The sequence below is a fragment of the Callorhinchus milii genome, unplaced genomic scaffold (assembly GCF_018977255.1).
Source record: "Callorhinchus milii isolate IMCB2004 unplaced genomic scaffold, IMCB_Cmil_1.0 Scaffold1, whole genome shotgun sequence".
In the NCBI taxonomy this organism is placed as follows: domain Eukaryota; kingdom Metazoa; phylum Chordata; class Chondrichthyes; order Chimaeriformes; family Callorhinchidae; genus Callorhinchus; species Callorhinchus milii.
The window spans coordinates 63,752,891-63,779,037 of NW_024704742.1; the positions used below are offsets into that span (position 1 = coordinate 63,752,891).

Genomic DNA, 26,147 nt, shown 5'->3' on the forward strand with positions numbered 1-26,147 from the left:
AAAGACGTTGCTTTTCTACAGTAACTACAGCAGCTCATTTCCATGTCCCAGTTGATGCCTTTATACGACTTGAGACTAATTGGCTAACCAGAGGTATGAAGCGGTCACGGATCAGTGGTTGAATAATACTTAGCTATAATTCTAATTACACAATGAGAGCCAGTAACAACATGAACCATATTAAAAATGTGCATAAATCAGAGAATGTTTAAATATCACTTTGTTTGTTTGGGTTGTATGCATCTATCTAAGACCTAATAAGACTTGTTTTGTAAATGCAATTAAAGTGGCAATAAATGAGCCAACTGAAGTGATGCTGAGCCTTACAGCCCCAAGAGGATTTCTCTTTTTTTTAAACTTTACTGATCTCAGCCAGGATGGCAAGTGGGGAGTGTAACATTGGTTTCAGTGCTTATGATCACAATACAATACTTATTCCTGGTTTGGGCAAGACCAGGCTTGGCTGTGATGCCCTCCATGATCAAATTATATACTGCCATTCACTGCCTTGGATCAAATACGAATAATGGGCATTTGGCTGAGCTTCTGGCTGTCATCTGGCACACTTGAAGCTTTACTCCAGCATGAGAGCGAAGAGAGCAGAAAGGAAAGAACATTGGGGAGAAAGTAGAATGAGAGAGTCAGTGAATCAACTCAGACCTGTGGAAAAAAAAACCTCTGAAAGTTTGTTTTTATCAATTTTGTCTTTGTCGTTTTGTTTGGAGTTTCAACAGTCTGGCAGTCCAATGTTCAGTCGATTTACCCAAGTCAAATTGTGTTGTATATTTCAATTTCATTCCAGCGATTTGTCTTACAGTACAGAGCAAATTCATTCTGTTTTCAAGTGCTAAATTGTGTGGCATTAGTAGATGGGAGTTACCTTAGATCCACTATCGTGGTAAATATAGATCTGAATAAACCAAGCCTTGCTTTGTTGGTTTGCAAACAAAAGTTACATTTGCACAGATTAAAATACCAAATCCATAATAAACAGAAAATGAACAATTATCACAGCAAATCGAGTACTTGCTGGAAACATGATCTATATTTGGACATTTACTATTCTTCAGTGGCTTAGAAAGTTGCACAACAACTTTCTCTTCTGGCTTTTCAGCGTAAAAGAACAAAAATCTTATGAAGTGTTTTCATACCCAAGACATGAAAGAGTGATGAATCGAGCGTTCAATTCCTCCTTGTGGAAAATTCTTTTTGTTATCACTTCAGAAGTGCTATTCTCCTATAACTGTCCCGAACGGAAATAAAAATAAACTAATTGGGATGCAAAGAGTGCCCTACTGTGTATATACTGTACTATTAACATAAAATGTTTGACAGAAAATTTCTTTGATATAAATAAATACCGTATTGAGTGATTGGCACTGCAGATTATTTGTCACGGTGAGGAATTACATTATTTGCCATCCAATCATATTCACTCCTGTGCAGTATTTTTAAATGTTGGTTTGAGTGCGATAAACCAGGTCCATGTGAAGACTGGCAGAATGAATTTGGATAGTCTAATATTAGGAATGGGTATCGTAATTAAAGTGTGCTTACTTTATCAGTTTCTAATAAGTTCACAGCTGTCACAGAAACCTTAAACTATTATGTCTAACTTTAACTTGTTCTCATGTGCAGAAGATTTGTTATATTCTATTGTTTTTGTTGGAATGCTTAATCTGTACTTTTAGGTGATTGAAGCCATTCAGAGCTTCACATCCTTTCAGTATTTAGACAGCGTTCTTTGTCAAGAGAAGCATTCATATCTGGGTGGTGCTGTTCTTTCACTTCTCAACCTGGTTTCAATTAAACATAGAACAATCTCTGCCTCTGCTAATTGTAAAGACCCTAAGTGAAATAGTTTGATGTTGTCCTGACCTTGTGGGTTTAGGCTAACTCAGGCTACTCAGGTTGTTGGTATGGGAAATAGAAAATGGCACATCAGCACATAATATTTATTTGGGGTCAACTTGGTCGCTGCCACGTGGAAACCCATCACTGTGTCTGATAGTATTCAAGCCAGACAGAGTTCCACATATGTATGCTACATTTGTGTGGAAATGTTCCTGTGTCTGGAATACACTAAGCACTCTCTCCCAAGAGGAACTTGTCCTACTTACCTGATTTAGAAAAGTTGTCGAGAGCCAAGGCTTCAACAACAACAACAACATACATTTATGTAGTACCCCTTAGGCAGTTTAGGAACTCAGAGTGCTTGAGTACCTACGTACCTCTAGAGTACCTAAGCACACTCTAAGACAAGGCTTAGGTACTCGAGAGTGCATTGGTTTTTTTTTAAGTGTAATCAGCTAAAACCACATAACTTGCCGTTGCAGATGCTAATTGGCAAGATTCCTGTTGTTTGTCCAGTTAGATTGGCAGATTGGCAAGATTTCTGCTGTTTGTTCTACCTGTTAGGATTTGGATTAACAGGACCCACGTATGAAAAAACCCTGCCCCATGTGGCTGGTTTGCTCTCCATGTCCTGCTGTCAAGCAAGGCAGGCTGGCACTGTCATCAACAGTGCCTTGAAGCAAGTTGGGATTAAGGCACATTGTTGATTAGAGTAGAGGAAGCTTTACTCTCTGTGTGGGTGTCCATTAGCAACTAAAGAAGAAAAAACTCTTGTCACTGGATGTTCACCGGGAAGAATGTTTTGCTTCCTAACAATTCTTCACCTCGATGCCCCAATTTTTAATTAGATAATCTCGCTAAAACCATTGCTAGCATTAGATGCTTTTACTCGCCTTGCTTCCTCCCTTGCCTCTTTCAAGATGCGTTTCATAACCCTCCCCTTGACCGAGCCTTCGGGTACCCTCACTGCCTTCCACTCTCCCCGATCCAACCCCCAGCTCGGGTCCAAATCCCTGACTGTCCAGCACCTTGGGACGTCCTCCTGACGTCAAATGTAATTTTGTATTGTATTTTCTATTCAAAGGGTTCTAGATTCACATTGAAATAATTGTTCTTTTTATGGAAATTATTTCCTACGCAATGTGAACAATTAAATGTGATCTGCACTTTGGCGTTTGCAAAAAAAAAGTGCATTTGATTAAAATCTTGCTCATTTCTTTCAGGGTATACCTCAACTGCCATGTGCCAAAGCAATATACAACTATGAAGGAAAGGAGCCCGGTGATCTCAAGTTCAGCAAGGGAGACGTTATCATCCTGAGACGCCAAGTGGATGAAAATTGGTACCATGGGGAAATCAATAGTGTTCATGGATTTTTCCCCACTAACTATGTTCAGATTATCAAACCTTTACCTCAGCCTCCGCCACAGTGCAAAGCACTTTATGATTTTGAAGTGAAAGATAAGGAAGCAGATAAAGACTGCTTACCATTTTCAAAGGTAAGGGCTGTTGCTTTCCAAATGGTAGCACTCTCGCTTCTGAATCAGAAGATTGTGGGTTCAAGCCCCATGTCGGGAATTGGCATCGCATTCAGATAACCAAGGGCTGGGGTGGGGAGGGTAATGCATTGTGGGAGGTGCCATGGCACTATTCGAAAAGAGAAGGGCGTTTCTCCCGGTGTCCTGGCCAACAATCCCCCAAATAAAATTGGTCACTCTCTCCATGGCTGTTTGTACGACTTTGCTGTGCACAAACTGGCTGCCACATTTCACCCAAAAAACACACGAGCATTACAGTATATCATGTGAAGGGCTTTGAGACATCACAATGACATGATAAGGTGTTATGTCAAATGCAAGTATTATTATCAAACTATTCCAATGCCTATTAGTGTAGCTTATAAAAGTAGTATTTACCTAATGCAAAGTTTAGTTTGAAGCTTTATTTAAAAAAAAACTGTCAATTTGCTTTTCACAGCGATTTGCTGTACTAAAATAAATTGTCTGCTATATTTATTCATTTTGTCTTGTTTAAAAAAAACTTTTTTTTATGCATGTTATTTTTTGTTTCCCTCTTCAGGACGATATCTTAACAGTGATACGCCGAGTGGATGAGAACTGGGCTGAAGGAATGTTGGGAGACAAGATAGGAATATTCCCCATTTCTTATGTTGAGGTGGGTTGGTACAGTGGAGCCCTTTTATAACATGGTGGTTGGGATCCATAAAATAGCAAGACTCAATAGCTGGTTTCAGCGTACAATCCTGCAGCAGGTCACCCTGCTCCCTGCGATCTGACTGGTTCCCGTACTAAAAGAATTATGGCTGACTCAGGGCAAACCATGTTTGCAAAGCAGGAAGTGATGTGATGACCCATTGGCCAATTTGGCGTGATAGCCATTTGGCATGAGAAGTGAGCATGGGTACACACATGCACAGTGAATGGGGTCCCCTCTGCTACTGCGTTATAACCAAATTTGCTCTATAAAGCACATTTTTACAGAGTTCTGCTGTATTTTCATGAGGTGGGGCAGTTTAACATCCAGATTCATGGGGGTGGAGAGATCTTATTTTTTTCAAAACAACTTATTGTGTGTTCGAAAATGAATATGTTGCCTCCTTGAAGTGACTGATTTGGGGAAAATTAGTTTTAAAGGATATTCTGCATTCCATTATATATATAATTTTATAATATATATATGTGTGTGTGTGGAGTGGAAGATTGATCCCTCTTCTATGGAATTCTGAGTCTTGCTGTGGGATGCTGAGGTGTTACAATCACCTAGTCTCGGACATCTGTGTTTAACGAGTGGGTCAGACTTACAATGCTGTATTAAAAGTATCTTGTGTAAAAATATTATCAACCATATTGTTTAAGCAGTGAGATGTGAAAGTAACTATTGTTCTTATGTCCCATGAAGCCTCATGTGCAATAATGTGTGCAGATCCAGCATTCAAGCATCAAAAGGTCTTTTGTCGCCTTGGAAAAGGTCAGATAGAGCAGAAAGGGAGTTTCTAAATTATCAAGAGGGGCTTGTGACTGAACTTCATTTCACGGGAGAATGGGCAGAGAGTGGGATATGATCTAGAACTTTATCGATTATATCGATGCAAGCAGGTTATTTGACTGAATAAAACTAATCTTGACTAAAGATTTAAGATTAGAAGCTGGATATGTAGAATTGGTTTCCAGCCAAATGGCAGTTAGGAACAGGAATGGAATTATAAAAACGAGTACAGATTGAATAGTGTGTGAAATATCAAGGTTTGTGAGCTGCTTTGACCATGAAATTGTCTTACCAAGGGATACAGACAGTCAAGGATGAATAATGCAGGATAGATTTGATGGATGTTCTGGAAGATATTTTGAGAACCTTTTTGTCAGGAGAATAAATGAATCAGATAGAATGTTCCAATAGTGGATTGCTTGTTGTCTGTGAATTTAAAGGGATTGATGGGCCAAATGGCCTATTTCCATTTAATGCTTTCTTATATTTTTCAGCCTAATATATTGCGAATATTCTGAATGTTGAACATTACAATATCTTTTACGATTCAATTTTTTTTCACAATTGCAGATAAGGAAGCAATTGCTTTACCACTCCCCCCCCCCCCCACCCACCAAAACAAAGCTGCTCGATTTTATAAGCTGACATGGGAACTTGCCTGATTTAGTCAAACCCATGTGCATGTTGAAGCCTGTAATTTCATAACTCTTGGTAATTTGATGGTATAGCGTTTTCCACGTATCTAAGCAAATGCTTAATTATTAGAACCGTACACAGCTTTGTACAGAATTTTATACGAAACTACAGAAGTGCTATTTCTTGAACTTTGTGCTTATAATGAATATAAACTAATGATATGCAAATAAAGCATACTAAAAGGGAGTGATAGAATATTTTAAATATCTTTGCATGTTAAATATTAGTTTACATTGAGGTAGAAACTTGCTAAATTTCATGTGATTAGGTAAGAGCTTTTGGCTGGTATTAGAGATGGTAATTTACAGATGGATAGGACTATTATAGCAGGAGGTCTTTCAAATGCAAATAAGAAACTACAGTAAATCCTTTATACTCCCAACTATGCCAGCACACGAGTGACTAGAATATATTTAGGGTTATTTATGTGCTTTGAATTAATATCACTTATTAATATATATTTTAATTTCTAGTTTAACTCAACAGCCAAACAGCTAATACACCTGGATAAGCCTTCTGCCTCCACTTCTGGAGGTGGTGATTCAGGAGAAGGCAGCAGTAATGCCTCAGGTATTGCCCAAAAGCCCACAGATATCACCAAGAAAAACACAAAAAAGCGTCACTCATTCACCTCATTAACTATGTCCAACAAAGCATCGCAGTCATCTCAGAACCGTCACTCCATGGAGATCAGTCCTCCTGTTCTCATAAGTTCCAGTAACCCAACAGCTGCTGCTCGTATCAGTGAGTTGGGTGGACTCTCTTGCAGTGCTCCTTCTCAGGTAAGATTCTAAATAGCTTTCAGTAATTGTTTCTATTTTGTAGGTGATTACATTCCTGTCCAAACATTTATGAAGTAAACAAATGGGGAATTATATCTAGTAGTTTGTATTAAAGTGTCCATGTACTACATAAACTGGAGTCCTGTAGCTCAGTGGTTAGAGCACTCGCTTCACAAGCGAGAGGAGCTGGGTTTGATTCCCAGCAGGGCGAAATGTTGGGCAAGTTCCCTTACTCCACACGCCTCTGTTTACCGAGCAGTAAGTAGGAACCCAGTTGTTAGTCGATTGGCGGATCACTTTTCTGGGGTAATAATTCCTTAAATAATAAATTGGTCACTCAATCCACGACTGTTTGTGGGACACTGCTGTGCACAATTGGCTGCCACGTTTCACCCACAAAATATACAGTCAATTCACTTTACAGTATATTCTGTGAAGCGCTTTGAGACGTCTCAACGACGTGTAAGGCCCTATATCAAATGCAAAGATTATTATTATAAACTGATTTTCTGACCTCAATTCAATTTTTGAATGTGTATAGTGTGCGTGTATGTATTGCATTCTTGTGTTTCAATATAATTGGTCCAGTTAATGTGGTGCCCATTTGGCATCTTTCATTCCCTGGATGACTAATTTGAATTGCTGATGTTCCCATTCCAATTATCTCCTATGTTTTGACAGTCAGTATTAGTGGTGATGGCAACATGGGTTTAAGTAGCGCACGTTGCAAATAGGAAAAATGGGAAATTCCACAAAATAATGGAAAATAACCAAATTGTAATTTGAAGTTGAGATTTGTTTTTAAATAAGTAATATAGTAATAATAAGTAATAATAAAAGTAATAATAAGCTCCATTTTAATTATTTTAAAACATATGGTATAAATCTATACTATGACTGAAGTTCAGCACGATCCTAGTTTAAAACAATTTGACAACCGTACGACAACAACAAAATTATAACAACAATTAGGGGAATGCATTCAGTTTGGATATAAAGTTACCACACGGAGATAGTCTTGTATATGACACTAAGTGATTTTGATACAGATTCAAGATTGTGACAGAAAACATTAAAGAAAATCCTCACAACCTCCTTATTCAAGTGCTGTTACCTAATGTCATTTTTTTAAACCAAAAACATTTTAGGAAAATATCTGATAGTATGACTGTAAAATGGTTATAAATTTGGAGGTTTAAGTGTTTGCATGGTTTGAGTTTTGTATGCTCTTGAAGTTAGATGTTTGTTATTCTTGCCAAAAAGGCATCAACTTTGAGCACCTTGAGATGCCCTCCTGATATAAAAGGTGCTATATCAAATGTGAGGATATTATAATTATTTGATATTCTTCCAGAAGAGTATCCATACTGTCTTCCTATTACAGCATTGAGCTTATTTATTTTTAAAATAAGTCCAGTGTCCTTGGCTCAACCAACCTTCCTGATAACTAAACTCTGTTTAAAGATATATTTCCTTGGAATTTGTTCTAAAATTTCCTTATGAAATCTTCTGTGCAGCCTCAAGGCATCTAATGTATAGATGTCTATTCAAAGCTAATGAGATATTGAAGAAGCATCTTACAGCCAAACATGAATAAAATACTATTGAAGAAAGGTAACTGTGTCAGATGGTCATCAGAAGAGTCCTCTTTCAAAGAACTGTAATGATAATTATACCTTTACTTATTTACATAAAAGATTTATTACAATACATTTGTTCATTCTTTCTGAAAGAATATCAGTGCCAACAGCCTTCCAATATCTTACCTGAGTGACATCTTCATGTGTGATCTTAACATTATATGTGCATTGTGGAGTCCTGTAGCTCAGTGGTTAGAGCACTCACCTCGCAAGCAAGAGACCTGGGTTCAACTCCCGGCAGGGCGAAACCTTGGGCAAGTTTCCTTACTCCACACGCCTGATAATAATCCCTCAAAAAAATAATAATTTGGTTACTCAATCCATGACTGTTTGTGGGACACTGCTGTGTGCAATTGGCTGCTGCATTTCACCCACAACCATACAGTCAGTTCATTTTACAGTATATTCTGCGAAGCGCTATGAGATGTCTAGAAGACCGTGAAAAGCGCTATATCAAATGTGGACTTTGCCCCAACATCGGCTCACATCCTCAATCATCCTGCGGAAATTTCCATTTGCTAGACCAGCAGTCTTACTATTCTTTTGAGTGATATTACCAAATTAAGAGAAATATGTTATGCTTGTGTCCACACACATCAGAACTGGATTGAGACAGTCTAAATTCATTTGAAATAGTTCCTTACAGCCACCATACAGCAGAACCTTTTATCCCATACATTTAAGCCAAATTCATACGCAATTGTAGGAGCTTGAGGTGGTTGTACACACAATTTAATTCATTACTGAGGGAACACTGAAATGTTAGATGCAGACGAGATGTTAAACTGAGGTGCCTTTGCCTGTTCAGGCAGCTGTTAAAGACCTTTTCAAAAGGAGCAAGGAGTTTCCAGGTATCTGTCGTTTAATTGGTCAATCACATCATGGGTGTTTGTGGGATTTAACTGGCACAAATGTCTGCAAGTCTGCCTATAAAGAACCCTTTCACGTGATAGTAATTACATGTGAAGCACTTTGGCACTTTGATGGGAGCTATTAAAAATGCAAGCTGTCTTTCAAGTATGAAAGGCCAGTGTGCTAATCAACTATACTTACCCATTGCCTTCAAAGCTGGCTCATTTTCAAATTCTCGTTCAGGATTGTTCAGTGCATTGCTGAAAAGATAGTATCACGTTAATCCATTATATCAATAAACAGACTTGCTAGGAACACTCAGTTCTCTGTCTGCTCAGCACTTGGCTGTGGATAGTGCACTCTCTGACTTTATCCTGTCCCTGAACAGTGCACTCCACAAATGAAAGTTCTAAATGATTTAAGGCATTTCTGGGTACAGGGTCCTGGACAAAAATACGTTGAAATTATTAACGTGGGTACAATAGATACATGGGCTTACTTAGGAACGGAGCTCTTTGTAGCAAGCTTTGTTTGTGAATGAGTCTTTGTCTCATACTTGTTGTGTTTGTATGTCTTACTGCTTTCTCTCTCCTGATTTGTTGTCTCTGCCCCACTCTTGCTTATTCATTTGCCCTGTGGGTTTGTTCTGTCTGTGTGCATCATACTCTTCGTGTTCATCTTTCTCTGTTTCGCTCTCTCTCACCACCCCCTTCCCCTCTCCCTTTTTTCTTCTATCTCTAAGACTCATCCCCTTTCCCAAATTAAAAAAAGAGGGACTTAGTGTATAAATATTATCATTGCCAGGTATTGCCTTAATAGAAGGTATTACAAATGCAAAGATTATTATTTATTAAGTTTGTTATTATTTATTAAGTTTGTTTGGTGGGGATTGAGGAATAGATTGGCAGATAAGGAGATTAAATCAATGGGATAGAATGCAGGTTGGGATCACTGTGAAAGAAAGTGAGAGTTTCTCCTTTCCTACTATCCTTTTACTATGTGGCTTCAGAAGTCAGCACCGATAGGTAAATGGATATGACTGAAAGCTTATAATGAACAAATTGGAATTTTAGTGTCTTCTTGGAAATGGCATTTATTGTTACTCTCACTTTGGCAAAAAATAAAATACAAATCCTCGTGATATGATGATGATCACAGTTTGTTCTTTGACGAGCGTTTCTTCTGAATTAGGTCAGCTTAGAACGATAACAATTGCCAGTGATTTAATGGAAGTTTACAGAATGCTGAAGAGCAGACTTGAATGTTTGAATGAGCAGCATACCTTAATCTCTTGCCTGCAGAGGGTATGTTTGACAAGGGAAAATCAGTGTCACACAAAGCCAGTGCAGGTGTTCTTTTCTCCCTTAGTTCAACACATTAATCATTTTCACTTAGTCAGCCATACTTATTGGCCTTGAGGTATAATCTGTATAAATAGAGGCTACAATGTAAAGCATGCCTGTGACTTTTTTTGATAATTTTCATATAATAAAGCAATTTATGTTTAAGAACTGGTTAAAATAAGTTTGCCATCTTCTAATAGAATATTTAGCTTTTAAATATACTTCGTCAAATTGGTGAATTACATGGTGCAAGCATACTTCCAGAAACCTAGCATTTTTATGACAATAATAATCTTTGCATTTGATATAGCGCCTTATGTTTTGAGATGTCTCAAAGTGCTTCATAAAATATACGATTGCAATGGGGACATTGCAATCAGAGGACATTTTCTGCTTTTAAATTTAATCTTGATATACATTGTCTGTACTTTAATAAAGTGTACCTTTTTAGTGCAAACCAGATTTTATACAAAACCTATCAATCAGGTTTGATACTTTTTTCAAAAAATTAATGCAGATAAAAAATATGGCCATATTCATTTTGGGCATTATTTAAAAACTATTTTGTGCTATGATCCACTTCACTGTAATCTGTAGCCTTGAAACTTGCAGGATGGACTAGGAAGAGGTTCTTAAATTACTTTAAATGTGTAGTTTATTCCCATCAACTTTCCTGTTGACACAGAAAAGTGCATTGTATTATCCAATCAGTTAACTTAATATCTTGGTAATAAGATGTATTTGGATTTCCCAAACTACATATATACAGAAACTGTAATTTAAATTGGGCATTAAAGTAGGCTAGGTTAAGACCAAGAAGCTTAGTGCTGGATTTTAGTGGCAGATGTCCTAATGCTCTCTGCGTCAGAAGTGATAGAGGAAAAATAGAAAATAATTCACATTTAAAATTCAGTCTTCTATTAAAAACTCTTTACACTGTTCATGTATATTATCTCCTAACTCTTAACTTCACTGCCCTATCCTCCATTACTCTTGAACTTACCAGCTGCGTTGAATTGCAGGAAATTATATCATGACCTGTCGATGCATGTAAACTTACCGACCGGCTGCATTGAATCGTGCGAAACGTAATATTGATCTGTCACTGCATGTGCAAAAGAACTTTATTTCCAGCGATTCCAATGCTTGCCGGTAAGTGCACATGCGGTGACTGGTTCAGGCGTAATGAATCGTGAGAAACGTAGTCTTGACCCATCACCACATGTGCACTTACCGGCTGAATTGAATTGCACATAGTGTAGATTATGTATTGAATCGGATTTTCTTCTGAAGTTGGCCAGATATGATTGGTCAATCGCTTTGTAGCTACTGGTAGGACATTGCTGTGTGCATATTAGCTGTGTGTGTACCTACAAATTGCACCATCATTTCACATGATAGTAAATCTCCTCGAGTGAATATAGTGATATAATCTTGTGACTTGAGACATAATATGTATTTATTTTGATAGGTCCATATCAGCACGACTGGTTTAATAGTGACCCCACCTCCCAGCAGCCCTGTCAATACAGTAGCGCCATGTGCCTTCCCAACAGAAGGCACTTACACGGTTGCCCATGGGGTAAGTTACTTTACTGTGCTGCGGGTGTGCCTTTGGGAAATACCAAAATGTTTTTCTTTGCAAATATACTGAATATTCTCATTTAAATTGTAAACTACATTGAAAGGCAGAGCAGATCTTTGGTCTCTTGAGTTGGTGGTAGTCTCTAGCACATGTACCTTCATCCCAGTACATTGAAAATGTGGTTTTTGATGTAGAAGAATGATCTACTTTTAAAATCTGATTCCTTACCTAACCCAAATTAACAATCAAAGGACCGGTTGATTCAAACCTTTTAACAATTTAATACTTTTATAGCTATTAAGTATACAAGAAATCATGAAATAACCCCTGGTCTTAGCCTTAAGACCATTGCCTTAAAATTTTAAACTGGTGCAGAATTTAGGAAAATACTTAAATTTTGTCTCAACTTAAAAGCCAGTTTTCCACAGATCTTTCTTTCAGGAGGTTTGGTATTAATAAATAATAATAATCTTTACATTTGATATAGCACTTTTCACATCTTCTGGACGTCTCAAAGCGCTTCACAGAATAGACTGTAAAGTGAATTGACTGTATATTTGTGAGCGAAACGTGGCAGTCAATTGCACGCAGCAGTGTTCCACAAACAGTCGTGGATTGAAGTGACATTTTTTGTTGTTTTTCTTGAGGGATTATTATCAGGCGTGTGGAGAAACTTGCTAAGATTTCACCCTGCCAGGAATTGAACCCAGGTCTCTCGCTTGCAAAGCGAGTGCTCTAACCACTGAGCTACAGGACTCCACACATGATTGCAGATTCAGGATACCCACTCACTAATTCTAATTCTGATGATCTGACACGAAGGCCTTCTCCTCGGCTCAGGTTTACAGCGTCTAAACCCCTTTGCACCCCATTCCTGCTTTTATTATGTTTTGAAGGAGCGGTTTTGCCTATATTTCTTAAATTGGGGTGGGGGTGGGGGAGACTGATTGCAGAACCACCATTGGAACATGAATGCAAGAAGAAATGCAGTGAAATTGCCTCAACCTGTTGGTTTTTGTCAGTACTACATAAAATGGCTGAATGCAGGGCTCCTCAATGACTCTTGTACATGTAAATAGTTTTAAAAATGTTTTTTCCTTTTTTAAAAAAACAGTGGGCAATGTGCTCTTTAAAGTTTTGTTCTTTTAAGGTAGTGTTTACTGCTGGAGCTATTTCACATGACAAATGTACAACAGATTACTTCATACCCACTGAGATTTTTGAAGTTTGGTTTAAACGGAGCAGGTTTATTGTAACCAGTTCCTTATGTTACCAGGTACGAGACAAAGCGAGATAATAGTTAACCAGATTATACTCACCCGTGCTCATATTTACATAATTACAGTTCCAATTTCCTGAAGATGAGCTGCAGTCAGCTGATTTATAGGGCTGAAGGTAATTTAACAAACTAAGGGAGTCTGATCAGACGTCAAATAAGTTGTCTAATTCTATAAGGTTTAAATGTTTTTAGTTGTAGCTTTTGGGTGGTGGAGGAGAGGAGAAACACAGAAAAATACTGGGACATGTTAATCTAAAGTGTTAATGCAGGCAATAAAGGCGCCTTACAGCATTTTGATTGCACTCAGCAAGTCTAAATTGAAAAGTCTGTTACCTACCCTGTTATGCTAGACAGGCCTGTATGTAAATTATTTATATTTTATATTTTAAATGAGCATGAATCCTATGGTGGAAATGCTGATATTTCTTGGCACTTAAATTGTTCAAAATATTCCAGGATCCTATTTGGATGTGTCACTGGGTAAAAACACGCTTTTTGCATTGATCACACTTCATGTTTGTGTTCTGCCGTTCCCTTTAGAAGTATTCAATATTTTATATTTAAGTATGTTTGTCACACACACCACAGTGATCCTTCTACGTTTTCCCTCACTTGTCATTTGAATAAAGAGGGAAATTGAAGGGTATTTAGGATTATCACAATCTTGGGTTCAATGATCTTTGCTTCATGTCAGACTTATGTGATGGGTGACATTTTCAACAAAAACCGAGTTGACCTGTTAAATGGCTTGCCCTGTTTGTCGAGGCTTCTGTCTTTTGCGATATAGGTTTTTGTATGATATAGTATCAATCAGTACTACCAGGTTTCCCAGGAGTGTCAGTATACAGAACTTGCAGGGAAGAAAATTGGTTCTTAATCAGTAGAGGTTTCATTGATCAGCAACTACAACTGATCTATTGATATTAAAAGAGAATGAGCCACTACAAAGGATTGCAGCTATTCATGAACTGCCACTGTTCAGATCTGATTGCTAAAGATTACTGACCCTCATGATGGCAAAACTTCAAAGGCTTCTGCATTTAAATGGAAGCGCTATTGAAAGAGACAATAATAAGTTAGTAACTGTGGTCTATCCATATTCTAGCTTTTATTGGGATGCACATCAAAGACTTTTGCCAGGTGGTGGATAGATAGGTTTCATCTCACTGTTGGGTGTGGGACATTTATACATTGAGTTACAGTTGCTTGTGTGAAGCCAAATGTGCTGTCATTATTACTCTAGGCAACGGCTTTACCCCTGATGACTCAGTTTGCCATTGCCGAGAATGAAAATGAGTCCGGCAAACCTAAAAGGTCCCGGGTTTAGTCCTCACTATGCCGAGTAAATTGATCTCAGTAGGTTTGCTGCAGTTGTGCTCGAGAAGAGAAAATTGGCTAGGGTTTTTGCTGTAAGTACATATTTATGCACTTTGACACGTACATACCTGAATATTAATGACTTTGAGCCTTTCTTCTCTTCTCTCTCCCCCCCTTCACCCCCCATCCATTTATGTACGTGGCCTGAGGTTGAAACCTCTCTTTCCATTAAATATACCCAATGATTGTACTATTGTAGGTTATTATGATTGAATTCTAGTATGTGATGGCACTACATAGTTCAGTTGTACATTACTGAAGACTCAGCTAGTTCAGGGTTTGAGTATAGTTTGAGAAGTTGTGGTCAGTTAGACTGGAAGATGATTGATAAAAAAGCACAGAAAGATTGATGACATTTCTAGATGTCGCACGGGAAGAAAATATTGAAGGCATTTTATTTTTTTCCATATTATTTCTCTGACAGATTAAAAAATGAATTTCGAGGATGACAAGTTTCACATTCAACAATGGCTGTAGCTTCTAGGTTTGTTGTTTATACATTTACTGAAGCATCAGCAACTAGTTTGCTTTCAGGATCTTAAAGATAGTGTTAAAAATTCATAGAAGGTAGACCTCAGAAACAGGCCATTCGGGCATTCAGTCCGGCTTGTGTTTATACTCCATTCCATCATGCTCATTCCAGTTATAATGGGAATGAACATGACCTAAATAATCAGTGCACCAATGGTTAGTAAGCGCATTAAGATTGCATGAAAAGTTATTTTTGAGAATAGGTCAAAGGATTTGTACTTTTAATCCTCTTTTCTTTTGGGGTGGGAGGAGAGAAAGGAAGATTCTCAGCAGAAATGTTGGCTGATATACAGCTGTCCCTAATGGCATATTTGTACTGCTGAACTACACGTAAGAATTGGTATATTTGGAAAAACAGATGGGCAAACGCAGTTGAAAAATCTAGATTGATAGGTCTTGACTGGTGTACCTTCTCAGTAGTAAGGAGCTCCCAGTACAGACAATTCAGGCCACTGGCAACAGAAAAATCTCTGGCGACAGACATCCCTGGCAGGAGTGCGTTGTTTCTTTCTGTCTTCCTTAGATTCTCCCAAAACAGCAACAATGCTACCAGATTTACAATGAGATACTCTTGTCTTTCTCATGATTCATAGCTGGTGCATAACCCATCATGCTGAAAAAATAAAGCTTAATATTTTGCAGTAAAACCTTCATATTCAATGACTCTTTATTTTACACTGCTGTTTGTGTTCTGTTCTCCTTGACATTTTGACTGCTTTTTGAATGATCACTACAACCTTGTATGACTTCTGAAGATGGATTATTATTAAAAATATTGTCCATGAGTTGAATTGATATTGGGCAATACATAGTCACTCATGTTGAATCTATTCGTTGTTTCTTTCACGAATGCAGGAGGATCACCTACCGCCGCGACCACCACCTCCACCTCCAGCTGTTGGTACAGTCACTGTCTCCACCTCAGCTGTTGGTACAATCACTGCCTCCACCTCAGCTGTTGGTACAGTCACTGCCTCCACCTCGGCTGCACCAGGTGGAGCGCCATGGCCTGCCTTGGGTTCAGCAGACCAAGTGGCACATCCAAGGCCTCAAGTACGTCCAAACATGTAAGTAAGGTAATTTTTAATAATAATAATCCTTGCATTTGATTTAGCGCTTTTCATGTATTCTAGTCGTCTCAAAGCGCTTCACAGAATATACTGTAAAGTGAATTGACTGCATATTTGTGGGCGAAATGCGGCAGCCAATTGCGCACAGCAATGTCCCACAAATAGTCGTGGATTGAAAATGACCAATTTATTATTGTTTTTCTTTTTGGAGGGATTATTATTTGGAGTGTGGAGTAAGGAAACTTGCCCATGATTTTGCCCTGCCTAATTTTTGTGGAACAAGTGCAATTGCTGTCTAGAATTTAATTACATTGAAGCATTTGGTACATGTGACTAATGTACTCCTAATAATTTTACAGGTATGTTGCTTTGTATCCATACACTCCTCGTAAAGAGGATGAGCTTGAGTTGCGAAAAGGGGAGATCTTTCTTGTACTCGAACGTTGCCAAGATGGATGGTTCAAGGGAACGTCCATGCACACAGGCAAGATCGGTGTTTTCCCTGGGAACTATATGGCACCTGTAGCCAGGTCAGTACATATATTGTGTGACACCACAACCTAGGAAAATTAAAGGTTTTCCTATTGAGGCACCTTCAATCTTTAGTCAGAAAAAATATGAAACCTCATCGTCCTTCACAAACATTCTTGCTGCTTTTAGGTCTTTTTGTTGAACAGAATTTTGAAAGAACCAATGTATTAAACAATCAATTTTCCTTTTTATTTTCATTTTGCCATCTAAGCAGTCAGGATGGGGATAGAGTTCAAGTGCTATCCATGACTTTAGACTTCAGTTGTCCAGTACATCCCATGAACAGAAATCTCTTCAGAACATTATGTACCGCTGAATTCTTACAGTAAAGCAGCTCTAATGTGTGACATGTACAGTCCCAAGATTTTGAGCTGTCCCTTCTGATATCTGTTGCCAATCACCATGTTTGTTATGTCCACAAAGATATCCTCTCATTGCTACTCGGGTTGGATGCCCATTGTCTCACATAATCAAAATCTTTTCTATCATAAGTAGGCAATCTAGTTGGATTCTTTCTCATAATAACTACCTTAAATTATGTTAAGAGTTGATATGTGCTGTTTAATGAATGTCTTTCAAAATGAAACCAATTATACCTTCATGGCTTGATTAGGTAATGGAATTGTATAGGCAGAATCTTAAAATCTAAGTATTTGTTTTAGAGTAAGATTGGAGGCAGATCATAGAATAGAATTGTTCTTCAGGTTTGGGAGGATTGTAACATCACAGTGGTTGTCAGGGATAGTGCCAGTAATACAATATGTTGAGCAATATGTTGGCAATATTAGTTGCCAGTTAAATTTCACATCTATTTAGTCAAGTATTTTTGGTCAGCTGGGTGACACATGCAGAAATTAAGGTTTTTTTCCTCACCCTCCTCCTCTAGTTATTGTGGACTTTGGTTTAACTACAAGAATGTACAACTCTCTCTCTCTCTCTCTAACCTCCCTCCCTTGTGGAGTCCTGTAGCTTAGTGGTTAGATCACTCGCTCCTCTCAAACGAGAGGACCAGGAAGGGTAAACCATAGGCAAGTTGCCTTACTTCACATGCCTCGGTTTAGCTAGCAGTAAGTAGGAACCCAGTTGTTAGTTGATTGGAGGATCGCTTTCTAGGGGTAATAATCCCTCCAAAAAAATAATAATAGTCACTCAATCCACGACTGTTTGTGGGACACTGCTGTGCGCAATTGGCTGCCGTGTTTCGCCCACAAACACTTTACAGTATTTGAAGTGTTTTGAAATGCATCGAGGATGTGATAAGGTACTATATCAAATGCAAGGATTATTATTATAAACTGGAGGAATACATCCTGTTTACCTAAATCCAGAAACTATTAGGCTCAGGTTGGCAAGAGCCAAGGCTTGGGGACCCCAGAGTGTGTGTTGGGGTCCTGCTCTCGTCTAACCAGCTAAAACCACATAGCTTGCTATTGATATTGCTGTCTGGCAAGCTTTTCTGCTGCTTGTCCAGCTAGGATCACCTTATGTGTTTTGGCTTTGACTTGCAGGGATAACAGGAGCTGAGTGGGATGATTTCCTGCCCCTAGGAATTGGCCTTTCCAGGTCCTGCTGGTGAGCCATGCTGACTGTGCTGTCATCAGCAGGGCCCTGGAATACTGTGACTGGCCAGGAGAACTTGCTTACCTCTCCCTACCACCCCCACCGTGCCCCCCGGAGATATTTAGTCAAGCAGGCATCTTGCCACAGATATTACTTTTTTTCTTTTTTGAAAAAACAGCCCTCATTTTTCTCACCTCTATCTAAGTTGGTTCCACCTCCCTCGAGGTCGGTCGGTTGGTGACTGATCGATCAGTGTGCCCCTTGTGTCTCATCGCTGCACCATTGGTGATCAGATTAAGTTGCAGATGGGCAGAAAAGTAGAGCTGCGGTGTGCTTGTCCAAGTGTTAAAATCCTGATATGGTAAAATAAGCAAAGTGCTAGAAATTAATTTGCAGATAGCACTGGTAGTGTCCCTGTCTCAACAGTTTTACTGCCAATAATAATAATATGCAGCTTCTCTGAATTCATTCTGATTCAACTATCACTTGGTTTAACAAGAGATTCTCAGTTTATTATAGCCTCCTCCCTCAAAATTGCAAAAAGGAAATTTCATATTTAGTGTTCTGTTTTAGTTTTGTAATCCCCAAAAATGTATTTTTCATGAACAGGACATCTTCTGGAACAGCTCAGCCAAAATTACCACTGGCAGTGGCACCACAAGTAGGTCGAGGAGTTACAGTGGTCAGCCCTTCTCAGGCAGTCGTGTCTCAAGCTAAAGCTCCTGCAAATGGCTCAGATTGCAGCAGACCAATCAGTCCTACTACCCTACCTACTGTTGTGGTATCAGCAGCACTCATTCAAGCTACGAATCCACAGACAAAGGTTTTGATGCACATGACTGGCCAGATGACTGTCAACCAAGCTCGGAATGCTGTTCGCACAGGTGAGATGAAGCACCCATGTATTAATGGTGCAGCAAAAAAAGAATCCCCCTTCTCTCCCAAAATGTTGTCGAAACCATTAACTCCATTGGGTCAGGAATCAAAACGGATGATATAATAATAACTTCCATCTATATCATATCTTGTACTACTACTGCAACTTGCATTTATATAGCGCCCCTCATGCAGGGTATTAGCATCCCAAAGCGCTTAGTGTATATCAAATGAGTGTCTTGAAACAATGAATGAAGGTAATTGTTATAAAGACAAATGCAACAGCTAATTTACACCAGCAATATCCCGTTACAGTAGTATGAAATAATTAGCCAATTAACTTGAATTTTGGAAAATTTGGATGACTGCAATGTGTCAATTGTACATTTAATGGTATTTAATTTAAATCAAATTGTTGATTCAAATTTACGAGTCTTTGCTTGGTTCAAGACCCCGGGACAATCAAGTTCATACAGACAGGTATAGCAATGTGCATGGTACAGAAAGATATAGTTTCTGATCTGGAGAACAGAATATATATTTGCTGGAGTTTTCTCCTTTCTTTTCTTCCTGCGACTGTTCCAACTTTATGCTGGTTAGTGCCCGATATTCATGCACAGGAAAAACAGAACAAGTTTTCGCTATCTTCGAGACTGTCTGGCTCACAGATATAGTTTCCTTATTTTTACTCTTCACCCCCCCACTCCCCAAGACCATCTTTCACATACTATAACTTTTTCCCACATAACTATACCAGACTGAACAAGGACATTAGATAAATGAAAGACAGACATGAGTCATTTCTAGCAAGTAAACAAGTTATAAGAGTACAATGATCAGTGCAATTTCAAATGATCAGTAATTTTGCATTTTAGGCAAAATACATACGTGATAATGATCAACTTAACAAAGTTTCATCAGCCTACAGTGCTAAAATGATTACAAATATATGTTTCATGGCGGCAAGTCTTAGCAATAGTCTATGTGCATCATTCCAAACAAGGCGCTTTGTTCTAGTGGCTTTGACTACAAGAGTGATAATATTTCTCAATTCTCATACCATATTTGTCTTTGCTCACAGGAGCCTGAATCCCACACTTAGCACAATCATAATTCAGCAAATCAGCTTAAGTAAAATTAACTCTCTAAAATGTCAATCTAAACACATTCTTTACAACAACAACAATTTGTATTTATATAGCCCCACCCCCCTCCCCATGCAGGATATTGTCCCATCGCGCTTCAGAGTGGCGGAGTACGACTGGCTATAAGCACGAACCTACAAGTCTAAGACAGGTTAACTGGGAGAAAAACTCCATGTTTCTTTGAAATATCAGTGTCAGGATTCCTTACGTCGTGAATCTCAAGGTGGATGGACCCCAAATAAAATAATACAATAAAAAAGGGGATAAAACTGGAAATGCTCAGTGGCTCTCAACAAAAAAAAATTCTAGAAGAGGGGAGATTAAGGGTTCTTCTGAAATAATTTTTGTGCTGGAACTTTAAGTAGCCAGTACAAGAGTTAAGTACCTGTTAGCTGGAAGATATAATTGCTGCTGGTAAATTGTTGTGATATTGTATGGCCTATTAGTGAGTACTTGCATTAAACCCTTTCACGGTAAACAGGGAGGTTAATTGGTGTACTTATGTTGTATAATATTTTCCTGAATTTATTCCTGACAGCTGCTACCCATGGCCAGGAGAGACCAACTGCAGCTGTGACTCCTATTCAAGCTTACAATCCAGTTACCCCTATTTCAGCCACACCCGTTGCTCCTCAGCAAGTCACTTCTACACAACATCATCAGGCAGGACAGACAGTTGCCCCTTTTGCTCCCAGATCAGCTGTGGCTCTCAGCTCTGCAGCAGTTGCCATAACTCCTCCTAACATCAGTGCTGCGTCTCTTGAGGGGGAGACATCTGGAAAGATGCAAGCTGCCCCACCTGGAACCCCTGCTGCTCCCCCTGTGACTGCTTCAGCTGCTAATAAATTTGAAAAGGAAAGCAGAGACAAGGTGGGTGAATCTAATGGAGATTATTTACTACTTACAGTTAGTACAGATTCATAATAGACCCGCTATATCGGCAAGGCAGCACTATGGTTAAAGAGGTCTATAATGGGTGTCCCCTATGTCAGTTGTAAATGTAATTTAAAATTATTGAAACATATCAAATTCATGTTTGCTTTCTTGCAGAAGGAGAAGAAGAGCTTCTTAAAACTGCTTTCTGGGGCATCTACCAAGCGGAAATCACGCCCTTCCCCTCCATCTTCACCCACATTAGAATCTGAAGCGTCTGCTGCCGACTCATTCCTACAGGGAGCTGTGGGTCCTGAAGTTCCTTCATGTATAAACCACAGCAGAACTGGATCTTGTCCTGTAGATAATGAATCCCAAGGAGTATTGTTCGAAACACTTCATCGAAAAACAGCTTCCTTAGATTCCGGCGTCCCAATCGCACCTCCTCCAAGACAACCTTGTTCATCCATGGGCCCAGTTCAACTGGAATCCAAATCAGTCCCATGTGAAAGGTATTCTTTACTGTCTTTCACTCCTAACTACAATAGTATTAGGTCGGGAGAAAAAGGAAATGTGCATTTCAGGCAGTCAGTAAGTTGGCTGAAGAGCTACAGCTGGGCATCTGATGCACGCAAAGTAACCAAAGCAGGTGGAGAGTTCCACATATATATGCACCTACACATGGAAATTGCCTTGTCTCTGGATTGGAATGTACTTTCTCTCATGGAGAAACGTTCTCTCTCCTTACCTTATCCCGGTGTAGGCCGGTAAGAGCCAAGGCTTGAGGATCCCACAGCGTGCATTGGGGTACTGCTAGAATTTATCCAGCTAAAACCAGAAAGTTTACCATTGAAAGTTCTACCTGGCAAGCTTCCCGCTCCTCATGGAACACGGACCACCCTACTCAATAGGATTTTGCCTTGCAGGGTTAATGGGAGACGAGTAGGAAGAATCTCTGCTCCCAATGACCAGCAGGTTCTGCTGATGAGCCAGGATGTCTTAATCTGTCATCAGCAATACCCTGGAATATAGGTACCTGCCTGGCTCAAAAACTGGCTTACCGTTTCACTATCCATGTATTTGGGAAGAAATTCCATTTGCAATTAAATTCCTTTGTCCTCACATGGTTAACAGTTTGCATCATGCGTGAAAAGGTTTGAATTGGAGCGTAGAGGAAGAAGGAAAATAGAGAGATTTCCAACTGTAAATATTTCCAGTTCTAATCCTCATTCTGCTGATAGAAGTACTTTCAGGAACACAAAATCTGATGTTGGTGGGGGTAAATGAGGAGAGAAACGCTGCAAGTTTCTCTCCGAAGATTGGAGTGGCAGTAGACTTTCAAGTAAAGAAGCAATTTGCTCTTTGTCAAAATGCAACTGAAAAGACTCCTTTAGTGGTCTCATTTCAGGCACCTTTTCATTGCCTGAGCACCATTCCATAACAACAGGGGTTCTCAATTGGCCAGGACTGTCTCAATGGTTTTAAAATTGAACAAATGGAAACACAAAGGGGAAGAACCAGGCACAAGCAGTCTAACCACGCTAATGGCTTTTTCAGCACAGGAAGGGACTGTTTCGACTAGATTGGTACTTGATATATGAGTGAGAATTCTAGCTAGTTTTATGGCATTGCTTGGGATGCAGCTGTTCCTGGGCAATTTAAAGCTGTGGGAGGTACTTGTGTTCGAGATGGTTTTCACGCAGAGTAATAAAACTATAATGAGTACTGAAAGACTCCATTACAGCATGTCCAAATGGAACGGTAAATGAATAAACTTTGTATGTGGGCTTTTGTCATTTTAACTGCTTGCTTATAAAAGTTTACATCAAGTGCAGGTTTTGAGCTGTATATTTTTATTAATATTTGAAAAGTCATCGCACCATGTCTAATTGAGGTTAGACATTTCTGCGCATGAAATGTTTACTGTAATATTCACTGAGCCATATTGTGAATAATGAATTCTAAAATGTTCAGGCTTTCTGCACAGATTTATTTTTTAAAAAAATTAGCTTATTTCTACCTATGCACGTTATTTCAGTGGAAATACTCTGGTAGTGATTACATTCAAGTTGGCTTTAATATGTCCCAGGTGCAACAATAGCAGGTGGAGAAAATGTAGTGCTGCAGCACAAACTTGAATCTGGATACAAAAAAGGCCCTTTTAAATATAACTATATACACAACAGCATTCAACCCTTCTATCCATAGTTTGTGCCAGCGCTTGCTATTATGCCTTTGTGGTCTGTCACACAAACATATGGTTGAAGTTAATCTGTGGTTGGAAGTTGCATTATTGTTTTTGAGCTAATGTTTTTACTTGGCCTTTAACAGAGGGGTTTTTTCAAGCAGTTACTTGTATTTGTCGATTAAGTGCTATTTAAAAAGGTTCACCCCCTCCCCCAAACTGTGTGCTAATTGAAATGTATTTTTGTCTAGGTACAGAGTTGTGGTATCCTATCCCCCACAGAGCGAGGCTGAGCTGGAGCTTAAAGAGGGCGACATTGTGTTTGTGCATAAAAAACGTGAAGATGGCTGGTTTAAGGGCACTCTACAACGCAATGGAAAAACTGGTCTCTTCCCTGGCAGCTTTGTGGAGAGCATCTGAGAAGTCAATTTCTTATAAAGCACACAGACTCCGTAATCAGCTGTTTAGTAGAATATTCCTATTGAAAGCTCAAATGGATATGAAATGGAAACGGAGAATGTCTCTTTCTGCTTCCTGGAGTGGATAAGCAGCAATGGTGAATGTTCACCAGTCGCAGAACTCTGTACAATTTCTGTCATTCTGTATCATGTTAATCTGTGCCTTCCATCCTCATTCAGCAGCCGGCATCAGTGTTTTCTACTGAATCAATTAGAATCTACTCTTTGGCACGTAATCAGTTGTTTACAAAGATGCTGTAATTATGACAAAACTTTGTAACTTATTGGATTTTTTTAGTCTTTAATCAATCATGTAAAGTGAAAGTTCTATAATATCAAGTATTGAAAGTTGTGATAATTTATAAAAAAATTTGAGGGGAAGCTGGATTCTCTCCTCACACAATTCAGTTTGATATAGTACCTCTTACACACACATCCTCCCTTTATCTCTGTCTCACATATTGGTTTCTGACATAGTGAATTTATAAAAGGTAATTGAGAACATGTGTGAACTTGTAACGTAGGTGGCATGTGTGTTTGAGCTGTATAAGTCAATAATGATGTAGACATGTAGAGTGATTACAGAGGTTTGGAAACTGGTTTGTAACGAAAGAGAAGGAAAAATGATAGTATCAAGAAAATTGAGGGGATCCCTGAAAGTCGTAGAAAAGGCCTGGAGACAAGTTTAAGGATTGAGGAATTTTCTACTGTAACTATGTGTTCTTAAGTGCTTTTTTGTCGAAGCATGTTGAATCATGACCCAACACAGTAACTTAAACTGTGCATGCAATGTATACTTAAATGGCTATTTTGCCATGGCTTAAAATTTCTATTTGAACCCATAGTTCTCAGCTCTCAGAGGCCTTACAGCTCAGAATTTCACACAAAATGGCACACAACACATTTTCCTTTTTTATTCAAGGGGGAGGAAGGAATCAAAATTCTCTTGTTCTTGTAGTCTTTTGTTTTGCTGAAAATTATCCAACCAGTCATTTACAGCAATGTAATTTCTTTTCAAAAGGAACACCTTTCCAAAAAGACATAATCTACTGTTTAAATGAGAGATTTGGTATTCTGACTGCACCAAGTTCCCTGAAAATCTGGTTTCAGACATGGGTGTGTCGCTCTATCTTGTCAGTGAATGTCAGCATCTTGACTGAACATTTTAGTTGTAACTTGTGGGTGTAGCGGGTGTAGGCACTAGTCAGCGTGGGACAGTATTGTCACAGTGTGTAAACCAGCATGATTAAAAAGTGGGGAGAATTCACACCGTACTGGAGATGTTGCTAATGTAAGTAGTGAAGGACCCACTACTGTTTTGGGGTCAAATTACCTATGTGTGATCTGCATCAGAATTTGCTAAAATTGAACACTAAAAAAGAGCCTTGAGATAGCTAGCTCGATGTGGTTAGAACAGTTTGTTTTCTTCCATAGACTTTTAGACTTTAAAACAAATCTGTCTACTTGAATGAAATTAAAATGAGTAAATTGTTGCGTATTTTATCTGGATTTTACATGTGAAAATTGCCTTGGCTGGAGAGACGCTGGCATCGGCTTTAATCAGCACAAGATTGATACTAATGTCCTAGGTTCTAATGTTGGAAGAGTAAATTCAAAATGTTTATTAGAATGCAGTAAATCGAGATCTTAATTGTAGTATTTTTCAAAATGTTACTAGTCACTTTGTCATCACATGAATGAATATATGGGGGAATAGGTAAAGCACCACCACTTGTATAATATCGATGCACTTCTGTTTTTGCACAATCCAGGAGAGTGGCATTTATATTATACACAAATATTGCAGCTATCACTGAATTGTCAAATTAATAGTTTAACTACATGTAATATACATAATTCAGATCACTTTTTCAGGTAAAGGTATAGGTTGGTTGTATACCACTGGTGTGTATTACCAAACTTGAGAAAGTAGAGACAAATTACATCTTTGTACTACTGACATTGGAAGGGAAGTGTAACTTTTGACGCCTTCAATGTGATTTTTGTTTTGGAAAAGAGATTGTTTGATAATACAGAACACGTTGCTCTGAATTGTGGTGTGCAATTATTTTTCCATGGTTCAAAATCTTTAGCCTTGTGTTTTTTCAATGTTCCCACTTATTTATGGCTGAACTTCAATTTTACAGTAAGTCATTACACACACAAATGCAGTCTTTGACCCTGTATTGCAGTTCTTTGTTTTCACATTGATTAGATCTCAGCTGTGATCTTGCTGTTATAGTTACTGTTACTGCAGTTAAATACACTGAAACAGTTTTGCACCAAGCAGTGCAATGGACAGGCAATAAAACTTCAGACAACAGTGAATGTGAGCCTACAACTAAATCAATAAAAGCTAATCACACACTTGTATAAATAAGGTAGCAGTGATGAGAGCAGAACTAACTTCACCGAGGGGTGTGACTGTATTTCAGCTATGTGCAGGTGTGCTGGCCCTTAAATACTTCTTGTTCTTTGATGCATGAGATCAGTTGCCTGGAGAA

At 38.7% G+C, this 26,147-nt stretch overlaps 1 protein-coding gene across 3 annotated transcripts in view; it reads left to right on the forward strand.

The window, feature by feature from the left end:
* The window catches only part of sh3rf1 (SH3 domain containing ring finger 1), a 78,750-nt gene extending 53,055 nt beyond the window's left edge, over window positions 1-25,695 (forward strand). For 2 of the 3 annotated variants that reach the window (XM_042342851.1, XM_042342845.1), the window contains exons 3-12: window positions 3,078-3,353; window positions 3,934-4,029; window positions 6,030-6,338; window positions 11,645-11,755; window positions 15,801-16,012; window positions 16,375-16,545; window positions 18,716-18,990; window positions 20,666-20,997; window positions 21,178-21,512; window positions 23,437-25,695. In XM_042342851.1, the coding sequence (XP_042198785.1) occupies window positions 3,078-3,353; window positions 3,934-4,029; window positions 6,030-6,338; window positions 11,645-11,755; window positions 15,801-16,012; window positions 16,375-16,545; window positions 18,716-18,990; window positions 20,666-20,997; window positions 21,178-21,512; window positions 23,437-23,605 (2,286 nt within the window). In that variant the 3' untranslated portion in view covers window positions 23,606-25,695. The remainder of the gene's footprint in view (window positions 1-3,077; window positions 3,354-3,933; window positions 4,030-6,029; window positions 6,339-11,644; window positions 11,756-15,800; window positions 16,013-16,374; window positions 16,546-18,715; window positions 18,991-20,665; window positions 20,998-21,177; window positions 21,513-23,436) is intronic. The other variant, XM_042342856.1, reaches the window with a different exon arrangement.
* Window positions 25,696-26,147: the final 452 nt, after the last annotated feature.